This window comes from Liolophura sinensis, chromosome 13 (assembly GCF_032854445.1).
Source record: "Liolophura sinensis isolate JHLJ2023 chromosome 13, CUHK_Ljap_v2, whole genome shotgun sequence".
In the NCBI taxonomy this organism is placed as follows: domain Eukaryota; kingdom Metazoa; phylum Mollusca; class Polyplacophora; order Chitonida; family Chitonidae; genus Liolophura; species Liolophura sinensis.
This window is the reverse complement of record NC_088307.1, coordinates 6,092,627-6,111,757: the sequence shown is the minus strand read 5'-3', so window position 1 is coordinate 6,111,757 and position 19,131 is coordinate 6,092,627. Positions and strand designations below refer to the sequence as shown.

General features: G+C 39.1%; 1 protein-coding gene across 1 annotated transcript in view; it reads left to right on the top strand.

Moving 5' to 3' along the window:
- LOC135480492 (G-protein-signaling modulator 2-like) overlaps positions 1–14,629 on the top strand; it is a 53,752-nt gene extending 39,123 nt beyond the window's left edge. Inside the window, exons 3-13 of the mRNA XM_064760335.1 lie at positions 1,955–2,090; positions 2,618–2,760; positions 5,429–5,668; positions 6,609–6,873; positions 8,862–8,968; positions 9,260–9,333; positions 10,023–10,093; positions 10,511–10,672; positions 11,391–11,547; positions 12,207–12,400; positions 13,133–14,629. Of these exons, the coding sequence (XP_064616405.1) occupies positions 1,955–2,090; positions 2,618–2,760; positions 5,429–5,668; positions 6,609–6,873; positions 8,862–8,968; positions 9,260–9,333; positions 10,023–10,093; positions 10,511–10,672; positions 11,391–11,547; positions 12,207–12,400; positions 13,133–13,321 (1,738 nt within the window). The 3' untranslated portion in view covers positions 13,322–14,629. The remainder of the gene's footprint in view (positions 1–1,954; positions 2,091–2,617; positions 2,761–5,428; positions 5,669–6,608; positions 6,874–8,861; positions 8,969–9,259; positions 9,334–10,022; positions 10,094–10,510; positions 10,673–11,390; positions 11,548–12,206; positions 12,401–13,132) is intronic.
- Positions 14,630–19,131: the final 4,502 nt, after the last annotated feature.

Genomic DNA, 19,131 nt, shown 5'->3' with positions numbered 1-19,131 from the left:
CCAGCCTTGAGGAAACATGGCTTTTCATACTCAGTCATGATTTGTAGTGTCTACATGTTCTTTTATTTCATATGTTGTTTTTTTTGTTGTTTTTTGGTGTTTTTTTTTTTGCTACTGCTCCACCCTTCCACAAAGGCAAAGTGAGAATTATTAATTTGGGTCTGTCTGTGGGCCCATCTGTTACACTTCCATTTCCGTAAAGAGACTAACTGTGTGAGTAGTGGGCTAATCAACTCCCTTCAGAGAGGTATTGACCAACTTGGCATCTTGTATTTAAGGCCAGTTGTTCTGCTACAGGAACCAATATTTCAACCAGCCTAGAGCAATCATGGCTTTTCATGATTTGTAATGTCTACATGCTCTTGATTTATTTTATATGTTGTTTTTATTTTTTTTTGTTACTGCCTCACGCTTCCACAAAGGCAGAGTTAGGATTATTAATTTGGGTCTGTTTGTATGTTTGTCTGTCTGTATAGAGACATCAGGTCTGAGTGCAGTGTGCTGGACAGCTCCCTTACAGAGGGAATAACCCCGAGCAGGTATTGATGGACGACAAATGAGACCTCTTGCATTAAAAACCTACTATTCTTCTGCAGGAACTAACAGTTCAAACAGCATTGAGCAAACATGGCTTGCTCATAATTTGTCATGATTTCTTGTGTCTAGATGCTCTTGATTGATTTACTTGAGTTTTTATATGCTCATATTACGAGTCATACATGTATTTATAGATATCAGCATAAAACCGTTTCACATGGTGCTTTTGAAGTTGAGGTGCTTATGTACATGTACCTCCCAGTGGACCAAAAGCCTCAAAAGCCAATTGAAAATGGAGCCCAACAGATAAGAAATTAAAGAGTTATGCCCCTTTTTTGTGGTTAAATGGTAACGTTAACCCTATATCTACTGAATGGCTTCATTTACAGCTCTCAGACTTGATGTGCTTATGTCATATATGTACTTACCAGTACTATTAGCTCTGAGGGTCATGCTGATAGAAAATAGAGTTTGAAATCGGACAACCTTATGTGTTTCGATTGTCAAAACCAAGCCTGATGGCATATTTTTTGATTGTTATTCATTCATTTTGTTCTACACTACCTCTGTGTTTTCTGTGTGCTCCATGTGGGCAGTGTAATGATGTAGAACCTTGAGCTGTCTCATGGCAACTGTTTTTTCTGGGCCAGGTGTACTAATGAAACCAGCTATTTTTAATTGAGCTCACCTGTACAAAGCACAAGGATAGCTTACATCAGTGTCACATCCCTGACTGTCAGCATTGCCATCTGGTATCAGTTAAGGCAGTGTTTCATAATAGGTAAATGTTATATAAAGGGAGGTATTATAAACAGCACTGCATGCAATGAACTCAGGTTTTACATATATGTACTTGCAAAGCACAATAATACAAGAGGTATCCCCTGCATGCTAATTACCATCATTACAAAATTCCTGTCCTTGATACCTTTTGTGTATTAGAATCCATGTTTAAGGTAACGGGATAAATGCCGCTCATGCTGGCTTCCTCTTCGGTAGTATGTGGGAAGGTCTGCCAGCAACCTGCAGATGATCGTGGGTTCCCCAAGCTCTGCCCAGTTTCCTCCCACCATAATGCTGGCCGACATTGTGTGAAAAATAATGTAGTGAAATATTCTTAATTCTTGAAACACAGATGAAATAAAAGAATAAATAAATAGTAAATGTTTATTTACTTTATGTATTGAGCCAGAATTTTGTCTTCGTTGTGTCTGCTATATTAGAGAGCTCTTTGATCTTTTTGTTGCAGCTAAACATACATATTGCTCTGTTCGGGACATTCCAACTCTAACAAAATGACGACGTATGCTTTCCTGGCAGTCTCTGTACTTGTGCCCAGTTAAAGTTACAGGTCAAATTTCTAATACTGTCTTACGACAAAAACCTGTAATTGTCAATGTCTTTGTATACCTTTCAGAACCATCGGAGATAAAGTTGGTGAAGCAAAGGCTAGTGGAAACCTCGGGAACACACTAAAGGTCTTGGGGAAATTTGATGAGGCCATAGTGTGTTGTGTGCGACACTTGGATATATCCAGAGAACTCACAGATAAGGTAACTTGGGTTCCTGCATTCCTGCTTGTTTCGATGAAAGTCTTTAAATCTAGTTGTTGAAGCAGACATTCATGTTTCATCATCTACCATAACAGATTTTTTTTTTTTTTTTTTTTTGATTGGTGTTTTACGCCGTACTCAAGAATATTTCACGTATATGGCAGCAGCCAGCATTTTGGTGGAGGCAACCAGACAGAGCCCGGGGGAAACCCATGACCATCTGGAGGTTTCTGCCAGACCTTCCCACTTACAGAGGGAGAGGAAGCCAGCATGAGCTGGTCTTGAACTCACAATGACTGCATTGGTGAGCGACTCCTGGGTCATTGCGCCTCACTGGCATGCTAACCACCACAGAGGTCATTAATGGCAAGATCAGTTTCCAAAACCACAAGAGTGAGATGTGGGTTCAGTCCCAGGTGTGGACAAGGAGTAGATTTCTCCATCTTCATGGGTTGTGGGGCCTTGGTGACAACATGATAAATGTACATGCTATATATTAGGATGTTTTTATTTCTCTCTAATTGCAGGTGGGTGAGGCACGAGCCTTGTATAACCTAGGAAATGTTTACCATGCTAAGGGCAAGCATGCTGGGAAGAGCGGTCACCAGGACCCAGGCGAGTTCCCGCCAGAGGTTAAGGACTGTCTCCAGAAAGCTGCTGAATATTACGAGTAAGTTTCTCTCCAGAAAGCAGTTGAATATATCGAGTAAGTTTCTCTCCAGAAGGCTGTTGAATATATCGAGTGAGTTTCTCTCCAGAAGGCTGCTGAATATATCGAGTAAGTTTCTCTCCAGAAAGCTGCTGAATATATCGAGTAAGTTTCTCTCCAGAAAGTTGCTGAATATATCGAGTAAGTTTCTCTCCAGAAAGCTGCTGAATATTACGAGTAAGTTTCTCTCCAGAAAGCTGCTGAATATTACGAGTAAGTTTCTCTCCAGAAAGCAGTTGAATATATCGAGTGAGTTTCTCTCCAGAGAGCTGCTGAATATATCGAGTAAGTTTCTCTCCAGAAAGCAGTTGAATATATCGAGTGAGTTTCTCTCCAGAAGGCTGCTGAATATATCGAGTAAGTTTCTCTCTAGAGAGCTGCTGAATATATCGAGTACGTTTCTCTCCAGAAGGCTGCTGAATATATCGAGTAAGTTTCTCTCCAGAAGGCTGCTGAATATATCGAGTGAGTTTCTCTCCAGAAGGCTGCTGAATATATCGAGTAAGTTTCTCTCCAGAGAGCTGCTGAATATATCAAGTAAGTTTCTCTCCAGAAAGCAGTTGAATATATCGAGTGAGTTTCTCTCCAGAAGGCTGCCGAATATATCAAGTAAGTTTCTCTCCAGAAAGCAGTTGAATATATCGAGTGAGTTTCTCTCCAGAAGGCTGCTGAATATATCGAGTAAGTTTCTCTCCAGAGAGCTGCTGAATATATCGAGTAAGTTTCTCTCCAGAAAGCATTTGAATATATCGAGTGAGTTTCTCTCCAGAAGGCTGCTGAATATATCGAGTAAGTTTCTCTCCAGAAAGCAGTTGAATATATCGAGTAATTTTCTCTCCAGAAAGCAGTTGAATATATCGAGTGAGTTTCTCTCCAGAAGGCTGCTGAATATATCGAGTAAGTTTCTCTCCAGAGAGCTGCTGAATATATCGAGTAAGTTTCTCTCCAGAAAGCAGTTGAATATATCGAGTAAGTTTCTCTCCAGAAAGCAGTTGAATATATCGAGTGAGTTTCTCTCCAGAAGGCTGCCGAATATATCAAGTAAGTTTCTCTCCAGAAGGCTGCTGAATATATTGAGTAAGTTTCTCTCCAGAAAGCTGCTGAATATATCGAGTAATTTTCTCTCCAGAAAGCAGTTGAATATATTGAGTGAGTTTCTCTCCAGAAGGCTGCTGAATATATCGAGTAAGTTTCTCTCCAGAAGGCTGTTGAATATATCGAGTGAGTTTCTCTCCAGAAGGCTGCTGAATATATCGAGTAAGTTTCTCTCCAGAAAGCAGTTGAATATATCGAGTAATTTTCTCTCCAGAAAGCAGTTGAATATATTGAGTGAGTTTCTCTCCAGAAGGCTGCTGAATATATGGAGTAAGTTTCTCTCCAGAAAGCAGTTGAATATATTGAGTAAGTTTCTCTCCAGAAGGCTGCTGAATATATCGAGTGAGTTTCTCTCCAGAAAGCAGTTGAATATATCGAGTAAGTTTCTCTCCAGAAAGCAGTTGAATATATCAAGTAAGTTTCTCTCCAGAAGGCTGCTGAATATATCGAGTAAGTTTCTCTCCAGAAGGCTGCTGAATATATCGAGTAAGTTTCTCTCCAGAAAGCTGCTGAATATATCGAGTGAGTTTCTCTCCAGAAGGCTGCTGAATATATCGAGTAAGTTTCTCTCCAGAGAGCTGCTGAATATATCGAGTAAGTTTCTCTCCAGAAAGCAGTTGAATATATTGAGTAAGTTTCTCTCCAGAAGGCTGCTGAAATATATCGAGTAAGTTTCTCTCCAGAAAGAAGTTGAATATATCGAGTAATTTTCTCTCCAGAAAGCAGTTGAATATATTGATTGAGTTTCTCTCCAGAAGGCTGCTGAATATATCGAGTAATTTTCTCTCCAGAAAGCAGTTGAATAAATCAAGTAAGTTTCTCTCCAGAGAGCAGCTGAATATATCGAGTAAGTTTCTCTCCAGAAGGCTGTTGAATATATCGAGTGAGTTTCTCTCCAGATGGCTGCTGAATATATCGAGTAAGTTTCTCTCCAGAAGGCTGTTGAATATATCGAGTAAGTTTCTCTCCAGAGAGCTGCTGAATATTTCGACTAAGTTTGTCTTCAGAAAACTACTGTGTATGACAAATAAGTTTGTTATCAGAGAGTTGTTGAATATTAAGACTAATGCTGTGTTTCCACAAACATGTACCTGTAATCACCTGTCCATGGAAATGCAGTATGTGTTTGCCTCCAGATGGCTGCTGATTATGTTACAAAGTTTTTCCTTGAAAAGATGCTGAATACTATGAGACATTTACTGAATAACATAAAAAAGGCAGGGGACTTTCCTCCATATATCTCCATTTCAGCCATTAGATTCAGCTGCTTGAAGGAAAAAAAAATTCTATCCAAACCCCAGCTTCATGTACATTTATTAAATTGCTTTCCAAAAGAATAAAAGTCATCTCCCGACTGAAAAAGTATGGACCTTTTCCTTGTGAAATGAAAAAGCACTGACCTTTTACTTTTGGTACGGATAATCAAATCCTAGTTACATGTATTATTTTTACATGTATTTCTATTTCAGCCTTACCATTAGTACTTTGAGGGATTGGCTTATATTGACATGTTTACCTGATATGACCATTTCAGGGAGAACTTGGAACTGGTGCGACAGTTGGGGGATAGAGCTGCCCAGGGGCGTGCCTGCGGTAATCTTGGCAACACGTACTACCTTCTTGGAAATTTTAGTCAGGCCATCGTTTACCACGAAGAACGGCTAGCAATCGCAAAAGAATTCGGAGACAAATCTGCAGAGAGGCGGGCGTATAGTAACCTTGGCAACGCACATATATTTCTAGGGGAATTTGATGTTGCTGCTGAACATTATAAGTAAGTCTTCAATGAAAAGATGCAAGAATGTTGTGGGGGTTTTTTTGGCACTTAATTGACATGCAAATTACATTTGAGGAAAAGGTCTTAGGCTACATGCCTTTCATTCGTTAGATCACCTGAAATGAGGGTTTAATCCCATTCTTGGGCAGGGAAGACTCAAGAGTCCCCTGCTTCTATTGTTCTTTGAGCCTTGATGGTCACAAGTGATTGACGACAATCTTTTGTGTGGCCTTACACAAGGTTTACTGGAGACTGCCTTCCTCCAGTACATGTATATGTTACATCACACTTGTGAATTTTTAACAGTAACTCGCCCATTGTTGGTGGGCTGTTCGCTGTTGCCATGCAAAGTAAAGTAAGCCACTCTTTGGAATGTAAACAAACTATCAGCATGCCAAAAAGAACTAGAATTGGCCAAGCCATTGCCCAAACAAGCGAACCACCGTCCATTGAATGGTTAACCAACAAAACATGGCTTTATTTACACTCCACTCGAGAAACTGTGAACACACGTAGTAGTGACTTATTATTAACTTCTCGGACAAAGTTCAGGATTGTGGGATATACATGTGCATGAAGGATAAGGAAAATTTGGGAAAGGTTGTTGTGTTACAGTCAAAGTTGCTGATTTAGTGTCCGACTACCAGTAGTTATGAATTCCTTGTGCTTTATATGTATCTCTACACTGCAATTTAAAAGTCTTGTTAATGGATATGTTTGTTCATGTTTGTTGATCTGGTGATACTTAGTTTGAAGTCTCAAACAGAAAATTTTTAACAAAAAGGTACAGGACCCTCTTTCTTCTTATGGCACTATTACACAGGCAAGATCTTTATGAATAAGTTACCAGAAATGTGAGTTACCAATTTTTGTGAAAGTGGCTCTAGATCTTTTTAGATACTGTGAGATTTTAACCCAAATTTAATTGCTTTTTCAGAAAAACGCTACAAATCGCCAAACAGTTAGGAGATCGAGCATTGGAGGCTCAGGCCTGTTACAGTTTAGGGAATACATTTACATTGTTACGAGATTACGAACAAGCCATAGAGTACCACATGAGGCATCTAATGATTGCACGGGAACTCAGCGACCGCGTAGGAGAGGGACGGGCCTGCTGGTCACTGGGCAACGCACACACAGCCCTTTGCAACCATGAAACAGCTTTGCAGTTTGCCACGAAGCATCTGGACATTTCTAAAGAGGTGGGATAAAGTTTTCTTTCACTGTATCCACACATCACATTGTTATTAGCTAGCTATACCTCTGATTGGTTTCCTCCTGTACATAGCTCTGTTTTGTCTTCTTCTCTCACTCTGCCTATCTCCCCTCTACCAGCTTATTTTCCTCAAAGCTCCCTTGGCTTTTCCCTACGTCCTGTTTGGCTTCCTGAAAACTCAAGTTTGACTTCCTCCACACTCTGCCCTGCGTGGTTTCCTCCACACGCTGCCCTGCTTGGTTTCCTCCACACGCTGCCCTGCGTGGTTTCCTCCACACGCTGCCCTGCGTGGTTTCCTCCACACGCTGCCCTGCTTGGTTTCCTCCACACTCTGACCTGCTTGGTTTCCTCCACACTCTGCTTGGTTTTTCCATATTCTCCTCTGCTTGGTTTCCTCAACACTCTTCTTGGTTTTCTCCACACTCTTCTTGGTTTTCTCTACACTCATCTTGGTTTATCCACATTCTGTTTGCTTTTCTCCACACTCTGCGTGGTTTTCTCCAGCATAGAGAGTCAAACCAGCTCAGCGATGAGAGTGATAATTGGCCAATGGCCAAGCAGTGAAATATGGCCTATCAATTTTCATCTGTTAGGGATTTTTATTTTAATTCGTCATACAAATGCTTACAGCCAAGCCCTAATTATTTTCTCCACACACTGCTGGTTTTTTCCTCAAACTCCGCCTACTTGCCTACTAAACACTGCTTAGTTTCCTCAACAGGTTTCATTGGGTTCCTTCAACACCAGAATAAGTATTTCGGTACTATTTATATTTGGTACCAACAGAGGAAAGACATTTGGGAGTATGATTAATGTAAGGAACACAGTCGTGATATTTTTTTTTTTTTTAATTTTGAGAAATTTTTGTCAAAAACAATTCTCAGAGTGCAAAAAAAAAAATGGCAAAATTAGGAGGTGTGTACCATATATTTGTCTTTTTCAATGTTATGGAAATCAAACACAAATGGTAGTGAAATTTCCTATTTTTTTTGTTTTTCTGGCTTCATGTCCAAATCTTTAGCACTTCCTGGAAAACCAGCACATGTATGTAGTTCAGGCATGTATGGAGTAACCTGGAGTTTTGTTTGTTGGCAAGTGTTAAGGTGTTACTTCCTGCCACAGGTGTGGCATATACCTGTAATTGGCAAGCCTGGAGTTCACCATTAGGAGAAAACAGTTGTGGACGGCCAAGCTCAGCTGCTGGGGTCTTGTCCTCATTGTGCACACTTGATTCATGTACAGCCATTTTCATTTTTCTATACCAGGGCTCTCGTTGAGACCAAAATGTTTAGAAATCAAGTGACTTTGGTAAACAGAGAGGGGTTCTGACCTTTTTCGTCAAATTTTTAACCCTGTGATTTATTCTTAGATTCAGTCACGGAAAATGTTTGTAACCAAACTGCAATCTTTGTTGTTGTTGTCATTATTATGACAACTGTGAGCTAGATTTTATAGCGCAGTCGAGAGAACTTTATAAGGCCAATACAATGTTCTCACCAACTTAGGGTTATTTATTTGTTGCAAGCTACAGGTGAATGAGCGTGAGGAGGTCCCAGCAGGTTTGAATCTATCTTGGATTTCAGCTGTAAGTGGGAAGAGCTTCCAGCAACCTGCGGATGGTCGTGGGTTTCCCCCGGACACTGCCCGGTTTCCTCCCACCATAATTCTGGCCGCTGTCATATAAGTGAAATATTCTTGAGTACGGCATAAAACACCAATCAGATAAATAAATCAAGTTTGGATTTCAGCTAAATTTTCAGACAAACAGTCCAAGAAGGGAATGATTTAGTTTGCTTTGATTTATTGTATGTATCCTTGGTACATGTATATGGTAAATTGGAAAGCCTTTTTAAACCTATGAAACATGGTAGTTATTTTGTAATTCCTCTTTTTCAGTGAATAGAAATTTGATTTATGAGACTGAACTGTACATGTCTTGTTTTATACAAAGTCCTTTGTTTTTGTATTTTTCAGATAGGAGATCAAACAGGGGAGTTAACTGCTCAGATGAACTTGGCAGACCTCAAAAAAATGTTGGGTATAAACTGTACAGTGAGCAGTGTGGAACAGGATCTCAGCAGGTAGGCAAGAGAACTGCTGTTCGTGCAAAGTCTGAGTAGCTAGGGGGAGATAACTAATTTTTTAAGCATGAATGGAAGATTTGATCATTTTTAGTTTTCTCTTCACGCAAGCACATTATCTGACAGAAAGCTTGTCCAATGTATGCTCAGTGCCCTTAGTCCTATAAGTTTTTCAGCTGTTTTCTTGTTGTAGAATGGAAATACATGCATGCGTAGTTACTTTGACTCTCTTAAGACATTGTAAAATATGTCAAGTGCTTTAATTTTTCCCTCTAATTGTTTCCCCCCCAGTTTTGGATCTGACAGGGACAGCATCCTGTCCTCACCTACAAACTCAGAATATGACAAAACAGATGCTGGAGTTGGTAAGTACGGGTGTACCTGGAGGATGAGATACAATGTGATACATGTGGTAGCTGGGTGTTTGGCACAGGGGTCTGTCATTGACCAAGACATGCTTACAAATGCTTACAAGTAATGCTGCACAACCATAAAACTTCGTTTCCAAATCACGTGGGGAAAACAGTTTAGCGGATTAGTTTTGGAGTAGCAGGGGATTGGTTGCCATTGTTTTTGTATTTCTTTCACTATTTTAGTTTGAACTTTTAAAGCAACCACTTCAAATCATAAAGGGAATTAACCCTGTCATAATGTTGCTGTGTTTGGAAAAGCACACACTACACATATGTTGCAAAGACCTGGAATAAATTGAAGATTTTCATTAATGTTTTCCTTCAGAGTCTTTGTGCTAGCAGTATAAGGCTACAACTTCTCTCCAGATCACTGTATATAATAATTCATCTAACTCATTAGTTTAGTTGTTACTCCTTTCTTTTAATTACATAGATGCTGTTTGTAATAAAAAATTGAGTGTATGAAAGTATGTTATTGGTATTGAAGAAAGAATAAAAACACATTCGTGGCATTTTTTAAACATCAAAACACATAGAAATATAACGGTACATCAGCAAGGGAATGACAGGTGAGACAGTCATGTATTCCAAAAAATGTTCAGCAAGAATCCTGTTGTTGACCAGATTGTCTCCCTTTGCAGCCAGACGACATAATCGGGTGCGGAGACTGAGCATGGAGAACATGGAGTTGGTCAAGATTACACCAGAGAAGGTAGGGGATAATCTGTGCTTGCAGGGCAGGGCACTTAGTGTGAGAACAGGTAAATCTACTTTCTCACAACGTTACTTTTCATTATATACATGGCCAGCCTACCCAGGCAAACTTTCACCAACCTTTACCAACATGTTGGTTGGTTACCAATTGGTTCTGTGTGTGTGTCACATATGTTCTAAATTTCTTTAGTAATTTGCCAAAGGTCGGTGGTTTATCCAGCACAGTGCGGTTTCTTCCACCTATAAAACTATCCACCATTGTATACAGTGAAACATTCTTATGTATGGCTTTGAGCCAGAAATCAAACAAATAGATAGACACAGGCCAAACATTTGCGATCAGAAAGCTGAAGGCAGTGATGGTATTTAATTTCATTTTATAACAGGGTTATTTTCGTTTGTCTACTTTCATCAGGCAGCAGCCAATGCCCAGGCTGCAGGAGCTAAGCCAAAGGCCGCCAAGTTACAGAAGTCGGTAACCATTGCTGGAGACGGCGACCACAATGGCAAGCTGAGTCGCCATAATGCCCCGCTTGAACGACCCAGAACGGCAGATCTAACAAGCAAAGATCAGCAGGTGAGAAACAGGTGTATAGATTAAGGATTGTCATGCCCCATGAATCTGTATTATATTTAAGATGAGCACCCTATTTCCTCCACCTTTTCGCATATGAAAGAACAACTTTCAGTGCAGTTTATGCGCAGTTTTAATTGCTAAATTGACCAGTTTCAGCGCTTCACAAAAAATATAATTTTTCATTCAACACAGAATAATACTGTCATGATATGCTTGAATACACACCTTGCAAACCTGTGAAAAGGTTGAAGAACTAGAGTGGAGTTACTCCACTTCAATAAGCATTTAGGTTTTCAAAGGGCTAAAGGATGTACATGGAAATAATCTAGTGCTTTTAATTGTAAACCATATGTTTGGTATCATTGCCTGTTGTGCATGTCTTGGAAGTTAATACAGAAACAACATTGTTCAGTCACTTCCTTTTTTGCCTGATGTTACCTACAGTATTAAAGAACACAGGATGTGTAGTTACAAATGACATTGCACATTCAAATTGAATCAGCTAAACATATGTTTTTTTATTTGTGTTTTATTATACACTCAAGAATATTTCACTTACACAATGGCAGATAGCATTCCTTTGGGAGGAAACTGGAGGAAACAAAGCCCTTGGGAAACCCACAACCATCCACAGACACTGCAGATGCTGGGTCTAAAGATATATGATTATATGCATCAAAACACAGACATTACAAAGCATTTTGTTTCCTTCACACAGCGGTACACGGCTGACATGATGGATGATGACAGTTTCTTTGAGCTACTCAGCCGCTTTCAGAGCCGCAGAATAGACGACCAGAGGTGCTCAGTCCGTGTGATGGACACCAAGCCGAATGAGCTGCAAGGGAACGGAGCTGCTAAGAAAACTATCATGAGTATGGATCTGCTGCATGGCTTGTTTTTTTTTTTTTTGTTTTTTTTTTTCACTTTTCAGCTTGCCTTTACTTTAGTTTAGGTCATACCTCAAGCTTTGACATCCAATAACAGGGAAAGCATTATTAAACAAAAAATCCTAACAAGTACTACGTGAATTGAGCTCAGGTTTTGCACACATGTAATGATGTCCCATTGCTGATGCTCTGTGTGCATATTATTTACTGTAAATTACAAAATTCACGACTTTAGTACTTAGTGTTTTGAGCAGAAGTTGTTCAGGTGTCTCCTACAGACGAGCCTTCTGGTAGCCTTACTGGCCAAATCTAAGTTTATATGATCATCCTGATCATAACTGTGAACTTAGTGAAAGTCGCTGTGTAAGGTTTCACTGGTTTGTTATCAGATTTGAGATTTCCCCTTGGTTTGTATGGAATTTCTGACCATAAAACCCCCTAAAATTCTACTTGACCCAGCTGTACATGTGAACTACCTCATTGCTTTACAAGCACAACTAGACAAACACAACTAGACAAACACAGTGATATATTACAGACAAGAAGAAGAGACTACACTGCTTGGGTTGATCCGTTTATTCCTCAGTTTAGCCTCTGTCCTGCTGTTAATCTGTTATTGACCTTTTGACCTCTGGTACTTTCAGCATCTCCCGGGGCAGAAGAGTTCCTGGACATGGTGGCAGGTATCCAGTCCTCCAGAATAGAGGACCAGCGGGCGTGTCCGCCACGCTTCCCAGGGCTCAACTCTACCCAGGTGGTGGAGGAATACCTGAGGAAGGAGAAACATGACGATCCTGTACCTGATGATAACTTCTTTGAAATGCTGATGAGGTGTCAGGTGAGTGATTCAGATAGTCATCAGAAAGCCGAAATCAGATACTGTAAGCTTATAATAAAAGGTTGTGAAAATCCCATCAACTTAGTGGTGCTGTTGGCATCCAAATGCTCTCAAAACTTTAAAGGTAAAGTCATTGAGATACAGATAAGAGTCAGAATATTGGGTCCTTCACTTGTTTTTGACAGCTCAAAGTAGTAACAGTGGTTATCTGGTTTTCTACAGCTGGAAACAGGGCGTCTTCAATAACGCAATCAAATAATATTTATTTATTTATTTGATTGGTGTTTTACGCTATTCAAGAATATTTCACTTATACGATGGCTGCCAGCATTATGGTGGGAGGACACTGGGCAGGGCCCAGGGGGAAACCCACGGCCATCCACAGGTTGCTGGCAGACCTTCCCACTTACGACCGGAGAGGAAGCCAGCATGACAATCAAATAATACCTTGCAATATATGTCTAGGGTCTTCTCTGACTCAATCTTATTAAGTGTTACTGGCCATATGTGGGATGGTCTGCCAGCAACCTGCGTTTTAGAGTAGCCGATCATCTCCTGATCAGTAGGCTGTGGACATTAAGTCAGTAAGTTCGTCAAGTATCTGACAAAGAGCTGTGGTGTATTGCGGACAAACCTGTTTCCTCCACCCTTAAGCCTAACAAGCATCATATAAGTCGTCATTTCAATATTAATTCTGTTTTCTCTCCTGCCCCCCAACCCCCTTCTCTCCAGGGCTCACGACTAGAAGAGCAGAGAAGTTCGTTACCCAATCAGAGATCCGCTCCTACCGTTCCAGATGAGGATTTTTTCAGTCTTATACAGCGGGTTCAGTCCAGTAGATTAGAGTCGCAGAGGACGAACATGCCTCTGAAGCAGGCCAACGCTAGCAGTGGGACATCAGGCAAGAAGAAGAAAAAGTGAAGACACACAGAATGGCTGATGGAAAGTGAAAGTAGATTGACACATTGATGAGAAGAGATGAAAGAGAGATTGAAAGTGTATGGAACTTGGATATACAAAAGTGAAAGTATACAGAGACCTAGGTTTGCATGAAATTGAAAGTGAACATAAGTGAAACCTTGGGATGGTCAGGTTAAATTGATAAGCAAAAAGTGTATATACCCAGTGCATTCCTTAATGAGAAACAGCCTAGTTAATGGCTTGGATAAGTTTTGATCTACATGTACTGTAGACTCTGACAAAGAGAAAGACAGGCTGATGAATTTTTGAACAGACAGAGGAGAAAGTGGGGATCTTGAATTCAGATCAAAAATCTGAAAATCTAGTGAATTGAAGATGGAGTACAAAAGACATATGCTTGTCAGACATTTGTGGCAGTGCTGATTCCTGATGACGGAAACAGAAGACAGTGTGGCATGCAGGAATGAAGACTAGGTGAAGATGGCAGGCTACATTTCAGCAAACGACATATTCACTCTAGCCACAATGGGCCTACAGTTCTGTATGAACAGTGTGGTGTGATCCTGAATATTATTAAACACACTAGCTTTTCACATTGTTGATAGGATTCCAGTGCAGAGAAGATGACGTTCTGAGGAATCTTAAGTGCAGGCAAGGGTAAATGTATAGGTCTGGCATGAAAGCCCCAAAAATGCAAGGTGTAGGATGGAATGCTTCTAGTGGATCTTGTAATACTCTAATCTTAACCATCTCACTCACATGTGAAGCCAGTGAAGATAGATGACAGTCCAGATAGGACACATCCAAACAGAACTACGCATTTGTTGTTGTTGTTAGATATGTTATATAATATACTGCTAGTCTCTGTTAATGCTGATAGCAGCTTGCATGCGATACACTTAAAGATCAAACTGTTACACCTTGGGTGCGTAACGTGGTATTCAGCCTTACCTGGCAGCCTTGTATTTTTTTTTGTCTGAATGCCATTGAACTGTTAAGTTTTCCTCTGCTCTTTTAGAGGAGGAGTTATTCCCCTTCCTTATACTCTTCTGTGCAGTAGTCCAGAAGACAAGCGGAATCTGATATGTTGAGCATATTCTTGATCTGATACATCAAAACACCATATATTGTACAATGTAGTGTCATTAAACATCATTAAAATTGGTATGAGCATGTGTGACTTACAATTAGACAAATTTGGAACTGCGAAGAACGTCTCATGCCTACAGGATCCTTTTAATTAAAATCATGGCATTACAAAATCAGCATGGTATGAGTCACAGTTTAGAAAAACAGTCAGAACTGTATTGATCATTGGTCTCAGAGATTTGTACAGGATATTTATTATGTGATGGTAAAATGTAGATAACATGACATAATCCATACCAGACACATATTTATTGAAAATGCTGTTGGTTTATAGATGGATTTTCCCAATATTGGGCGATACTGGTATTTGACTTCAGAAATTCCCACCAAATCTTTAGTGTTTATGTTATGTCAAGTCAACTGAATGGACCAGTTATTCTTAGGAAGTTTTTTTTTATTTTTTTTTTTTTTTGAAGAAATTTATTCCCACTTTTAAGCATAGTGCAGTATAGGCACACCAAGCCCTACACATATGGCTGATTTCAACCTTTCATTTGACAGTAGTTGTCTAATGTCTAGATGACCTGTGTAGCAAATGGGTGCTCTACATCGATAAGGCCTACAGATTTTCAAATTAAATGTGTGTAGGGATTTCATTTCAGTGATAAAAACAGAATAAAAGGTGATTTGGTGTCACAGAGGATGTTAGATTATAGCGTAAGGATTCTGTCATTGTTACAGTGGAGCATACATTGATAGTAAGATCAGCATTCTCTAGAACAACTTTTGACTGACCCAAAAGATAGATGATCCATGGTTAAAGCCTTTGTAATGGTCACATTTGAATGCACACTGATGTACATGTTTGGTAAAGAGTTCAGCATTCTTAAAGACATCCTGAATACATACAGGACCAAACTTAATTGGCTGCTCCAGGAGCTAGGTGATACATGGTTAAACCTCTGTCACGGTCACAGTAGAGCGTGGACTGACTTAAATTTTTAGTAGGCTCATCCTTTTTAAGGACATCCTATAGACATATAGAATCAGAGTTAATTGGCTGATGCAGAAGACAGGCAAACCATGGGTAAAGCCACTGTCATGGTCACATTTAAGTGTACAGGTGCATGGATTTAACAGGTGGCAGGTTGTGGGCGGGTTGTGAAAGTTTTTTTTTTTTTTTTTTTTTTTTTTTGTTTTTTTTCTGTTTTGTTGGCACAAAACGATCAACAGCACTGTAGATATAACTCGCCTTCTACCAGTACGGCGGACACATAAGAAATACATCACAGGTCACACGTGGAAAAGTTTGCCTGGTGAAGACCAGAATTCAAACCACTTGATTTCCTTCACCCATGGATCTCACCACCACTGTCATATCAGTGAAATATTCCTGGGCAAGACAATACACATCATTCAATGAAATCAGATATTAGGGCCAAATACAGCTTTCTAATTTGGGAACCATTTTAGTGGGTTAATGTAGGCTAAAATATTATCACATATTACAAGACCAGAACCATACTGCCAGCAACTTTGAGTACAGCGTAAAACACCAATCAAATAAATACAAGACCATGTATTAATGCCTTATACACCAAATTTTATTTTATCAAAATTTAGGCTTTTGTCAGGTTATCAGACTCCATTTGTATTTGGTTCTGAACATGGCATGGATTAGTCTGTCTGGTCTATACATTGGCCTTCCATAGCCAAATCTAAAGAAAAAGAAATTTAAAAAAATAACTTAAGGGAGATAAATATAGGTAGTGTAAGACATGCAAATAAAGTTACCTCCCTTGAAAAGTTTAACCGTTCCACCCTTGAACTAAATTTATAAATTTATTTTGTAACAAATTTTTCAGATAGAAGAAATTGCATTTTACTAGGACTCTGCAAAGATTAATTGAAAAAAGCTTTGATTTTTTCCAAAAAACAAAAACACTCTGGCATTATTTTGAGGGCAATTGTTCTAAATGTGGTATCGGATAAACTTAAGATATAGCTGGAAGAGACCAAATTCTAGCAGCTATACCAAAGCAGATAAAAACGAATTACAGATGGAGACCACCAAGAGTCATAGATACTGCTCCCATTCTGTCAGTTGAAGATCTCAAAGATTAAGTTAAGGCCGCTAAGAAAGTATGGCTAAAGAAAAACTGTATTGGCTACAAAATCTTATGAGTGGCTTAAGTAAAAAAATTACTGACCCAGAAGGAAGCCCAGGTGAGTGGTTTTATAATCTGGGCTCTTCACAGCCCAGATTCCCCCACCCATAATCCTGGCTGCTGTCAATGTTAAAAAGATACAGTTTCAATGCTGATTGGCTGACAGTGGAGATGAGAGATGACAGTGGGTTGAGATATGCTTGTATAAAATCTGCCAAACCTAAAATTCAGCTTAGGCTATGCATAGCCTAGATTTGTCTATCTCTAACACCAGCCAATCAGAAACAATTCTGTATCCCTTTAAATAGAAATCAAATAAGTAGTAAATCATATGAATATACACTAGTGTTGATTCTTCTTGTTGTTGTTGTTTACCCAGCACGTTTCCGAAGCGTGTGTAAACGGTTCGTCTTCTTCCCTGCTTGTTGATAAACTGTGACACTGTTAAAGCTTCTAATGTGACCAAAGAGATTTTGCTCAACATCATTGTTTGTTAACAAAGTTAAATAATTAACGCGCTACTAATCAGAATGACATGCAGTGTGTGGATCCATGCGTTTGTAGTTGATACAGCATCAGGGACATCTGTGAGGGAGTCTTGTCTGTCTGTCTGCTTGTTTGTACATAACTGTTCATGCAGTGCCATAGCATTAACGGGTATACTTCATAATATCATGCAACCTGAGATACTTGTATTGAATTTTCAGTAATTTGTTATTCACAGAAAGTCATCTATTATGAAGCGATTACATTTCATTAAGTCCCTTAATTGTTGCTTTTCCTTTGCATTCATAACTTATTTCATTTGTGGTTATTTTCTGCAAAAGAATATGTAATTTTTCCCCCCAATACTACAGCCACAGAGTTGCCTTCATTTCTGTCCGAGTTCATCTAATGCCTAAAAAACCTTACTTATGTGGACAGGGTTCCCACTGGTACTTGAAATCCTTTGAAACAACTTGGATTTTGATGAATGGATTTCAGAGACTTTAAAATGTTCTTGAAATAAGAGTTTATTTTAGAATACATCCTTAAAAGCATGTGTCTTTGATTTTTCAGTGTTAAATATCATTTTGCATTATGACTGATAAATAAGCTAATATTAGGTTTATACTTAAGCTGAATGGTCCTTGAATGTGCTGGAAAACAATAAGGTATTTAGTCCTAGAAAGTTCTTGAAAAACATTTGCTTTCAAGGGTGGGAACCCTGTGTAGGTGACACATGCGATTTTGTACACCGAATTAACAAACACGTTTCTGAATCGGATTTTAGATTGTCATGCTGTTGTTTTAATTTTAGGAGCATGGCCTCTGGTTTGTCAGTCATAATTGGCATTTGCCAATCAAACTGCTCTCAGAACAAATGTGTTTTAAAAGAAAATTATTTTATTGACTACAGCTGTATATATAAATGTATACATATGTATCCACATACAATATATATATATATATATATATATATATATATATATATATATATATATATATATTTGTGTGTGTGTGTGAATGTAAAGGAAGTTCACTGTTCATTATGGCTGCAATCAAGGTTTAAATGTCATACCTTCATTGGATTTGGGCGTGTGATTTGTTGAATGCTTCCAAGCATGTTATCCTATAATCAGTTCATTAACATCATTCCAAAAATGAAAATAATCTTATCCAAATATATATTCATTTTGTGGTAAAATTATGAATATTAATATTATATTAGAGATGTCATGGCCTTATTGCTATAGCAGGCATTATAATATATTGCTAGAAGCGAATGTATCAATGGTATATAACAGTGTTATGATGTTGCTACATTGTCACAGGTCCATGTCAGGATATGACTGATAGCTCTCAACAACCAATCAGATGATGTGGCATCTTCATTAACCAATGGCTGCTTGTAGAAGTTCAGCCAATGTCCAATCAAATCATGTGGTATTGAAAATATTTCCATCCATACAGAACTGTTGTTGCTTCCAGTTGTATTAAAGTCTTTTAGGTGATTAACAAATGATTTTTTGTTTTGATTTTTTCTCACAGTGAAGAATTCCGAAAATAGAACCAACAGCCGAGTGACCACAATATTTAAATACATAATCATATCATATCCTTCTTTTGAGGAATTCTGTAAGACTACAGACCACGTGATATCCATAGTGACAGGCGGCGTGGAAGAAGAGTAATTTCCCCCCGAATGTTATAGCGCAGGGAAATACCCTTTTTTTTTTTTTTTAATCGCTCTCAGCCATAGTGTATTCTTTGGATTTGTATCATTTTCATAGTATTTCTGTAGAGGCCGAGGGGGAGAGCACGCCGGCGCGGCAATGACCCAAGACCTTCTCACCAATGCGGTCGCTGTGAGCTCAAGTCCAGCTCATGCTGGCTTCCTCTCCGGCCGTACGTAGGAAGGTTTGCCCCGGGCTCACCCCGATTTCCTACCACCATAACGCTGACCGCCATCAATAAATAAATATTTCTGTAGAGCTTACGTGATGTTATGTTGTTGCTGCTGCTGTTGTTGTTTTTGTTCTTTTTTTTTTTTTTTTTTTTTTTTTTTTTTAC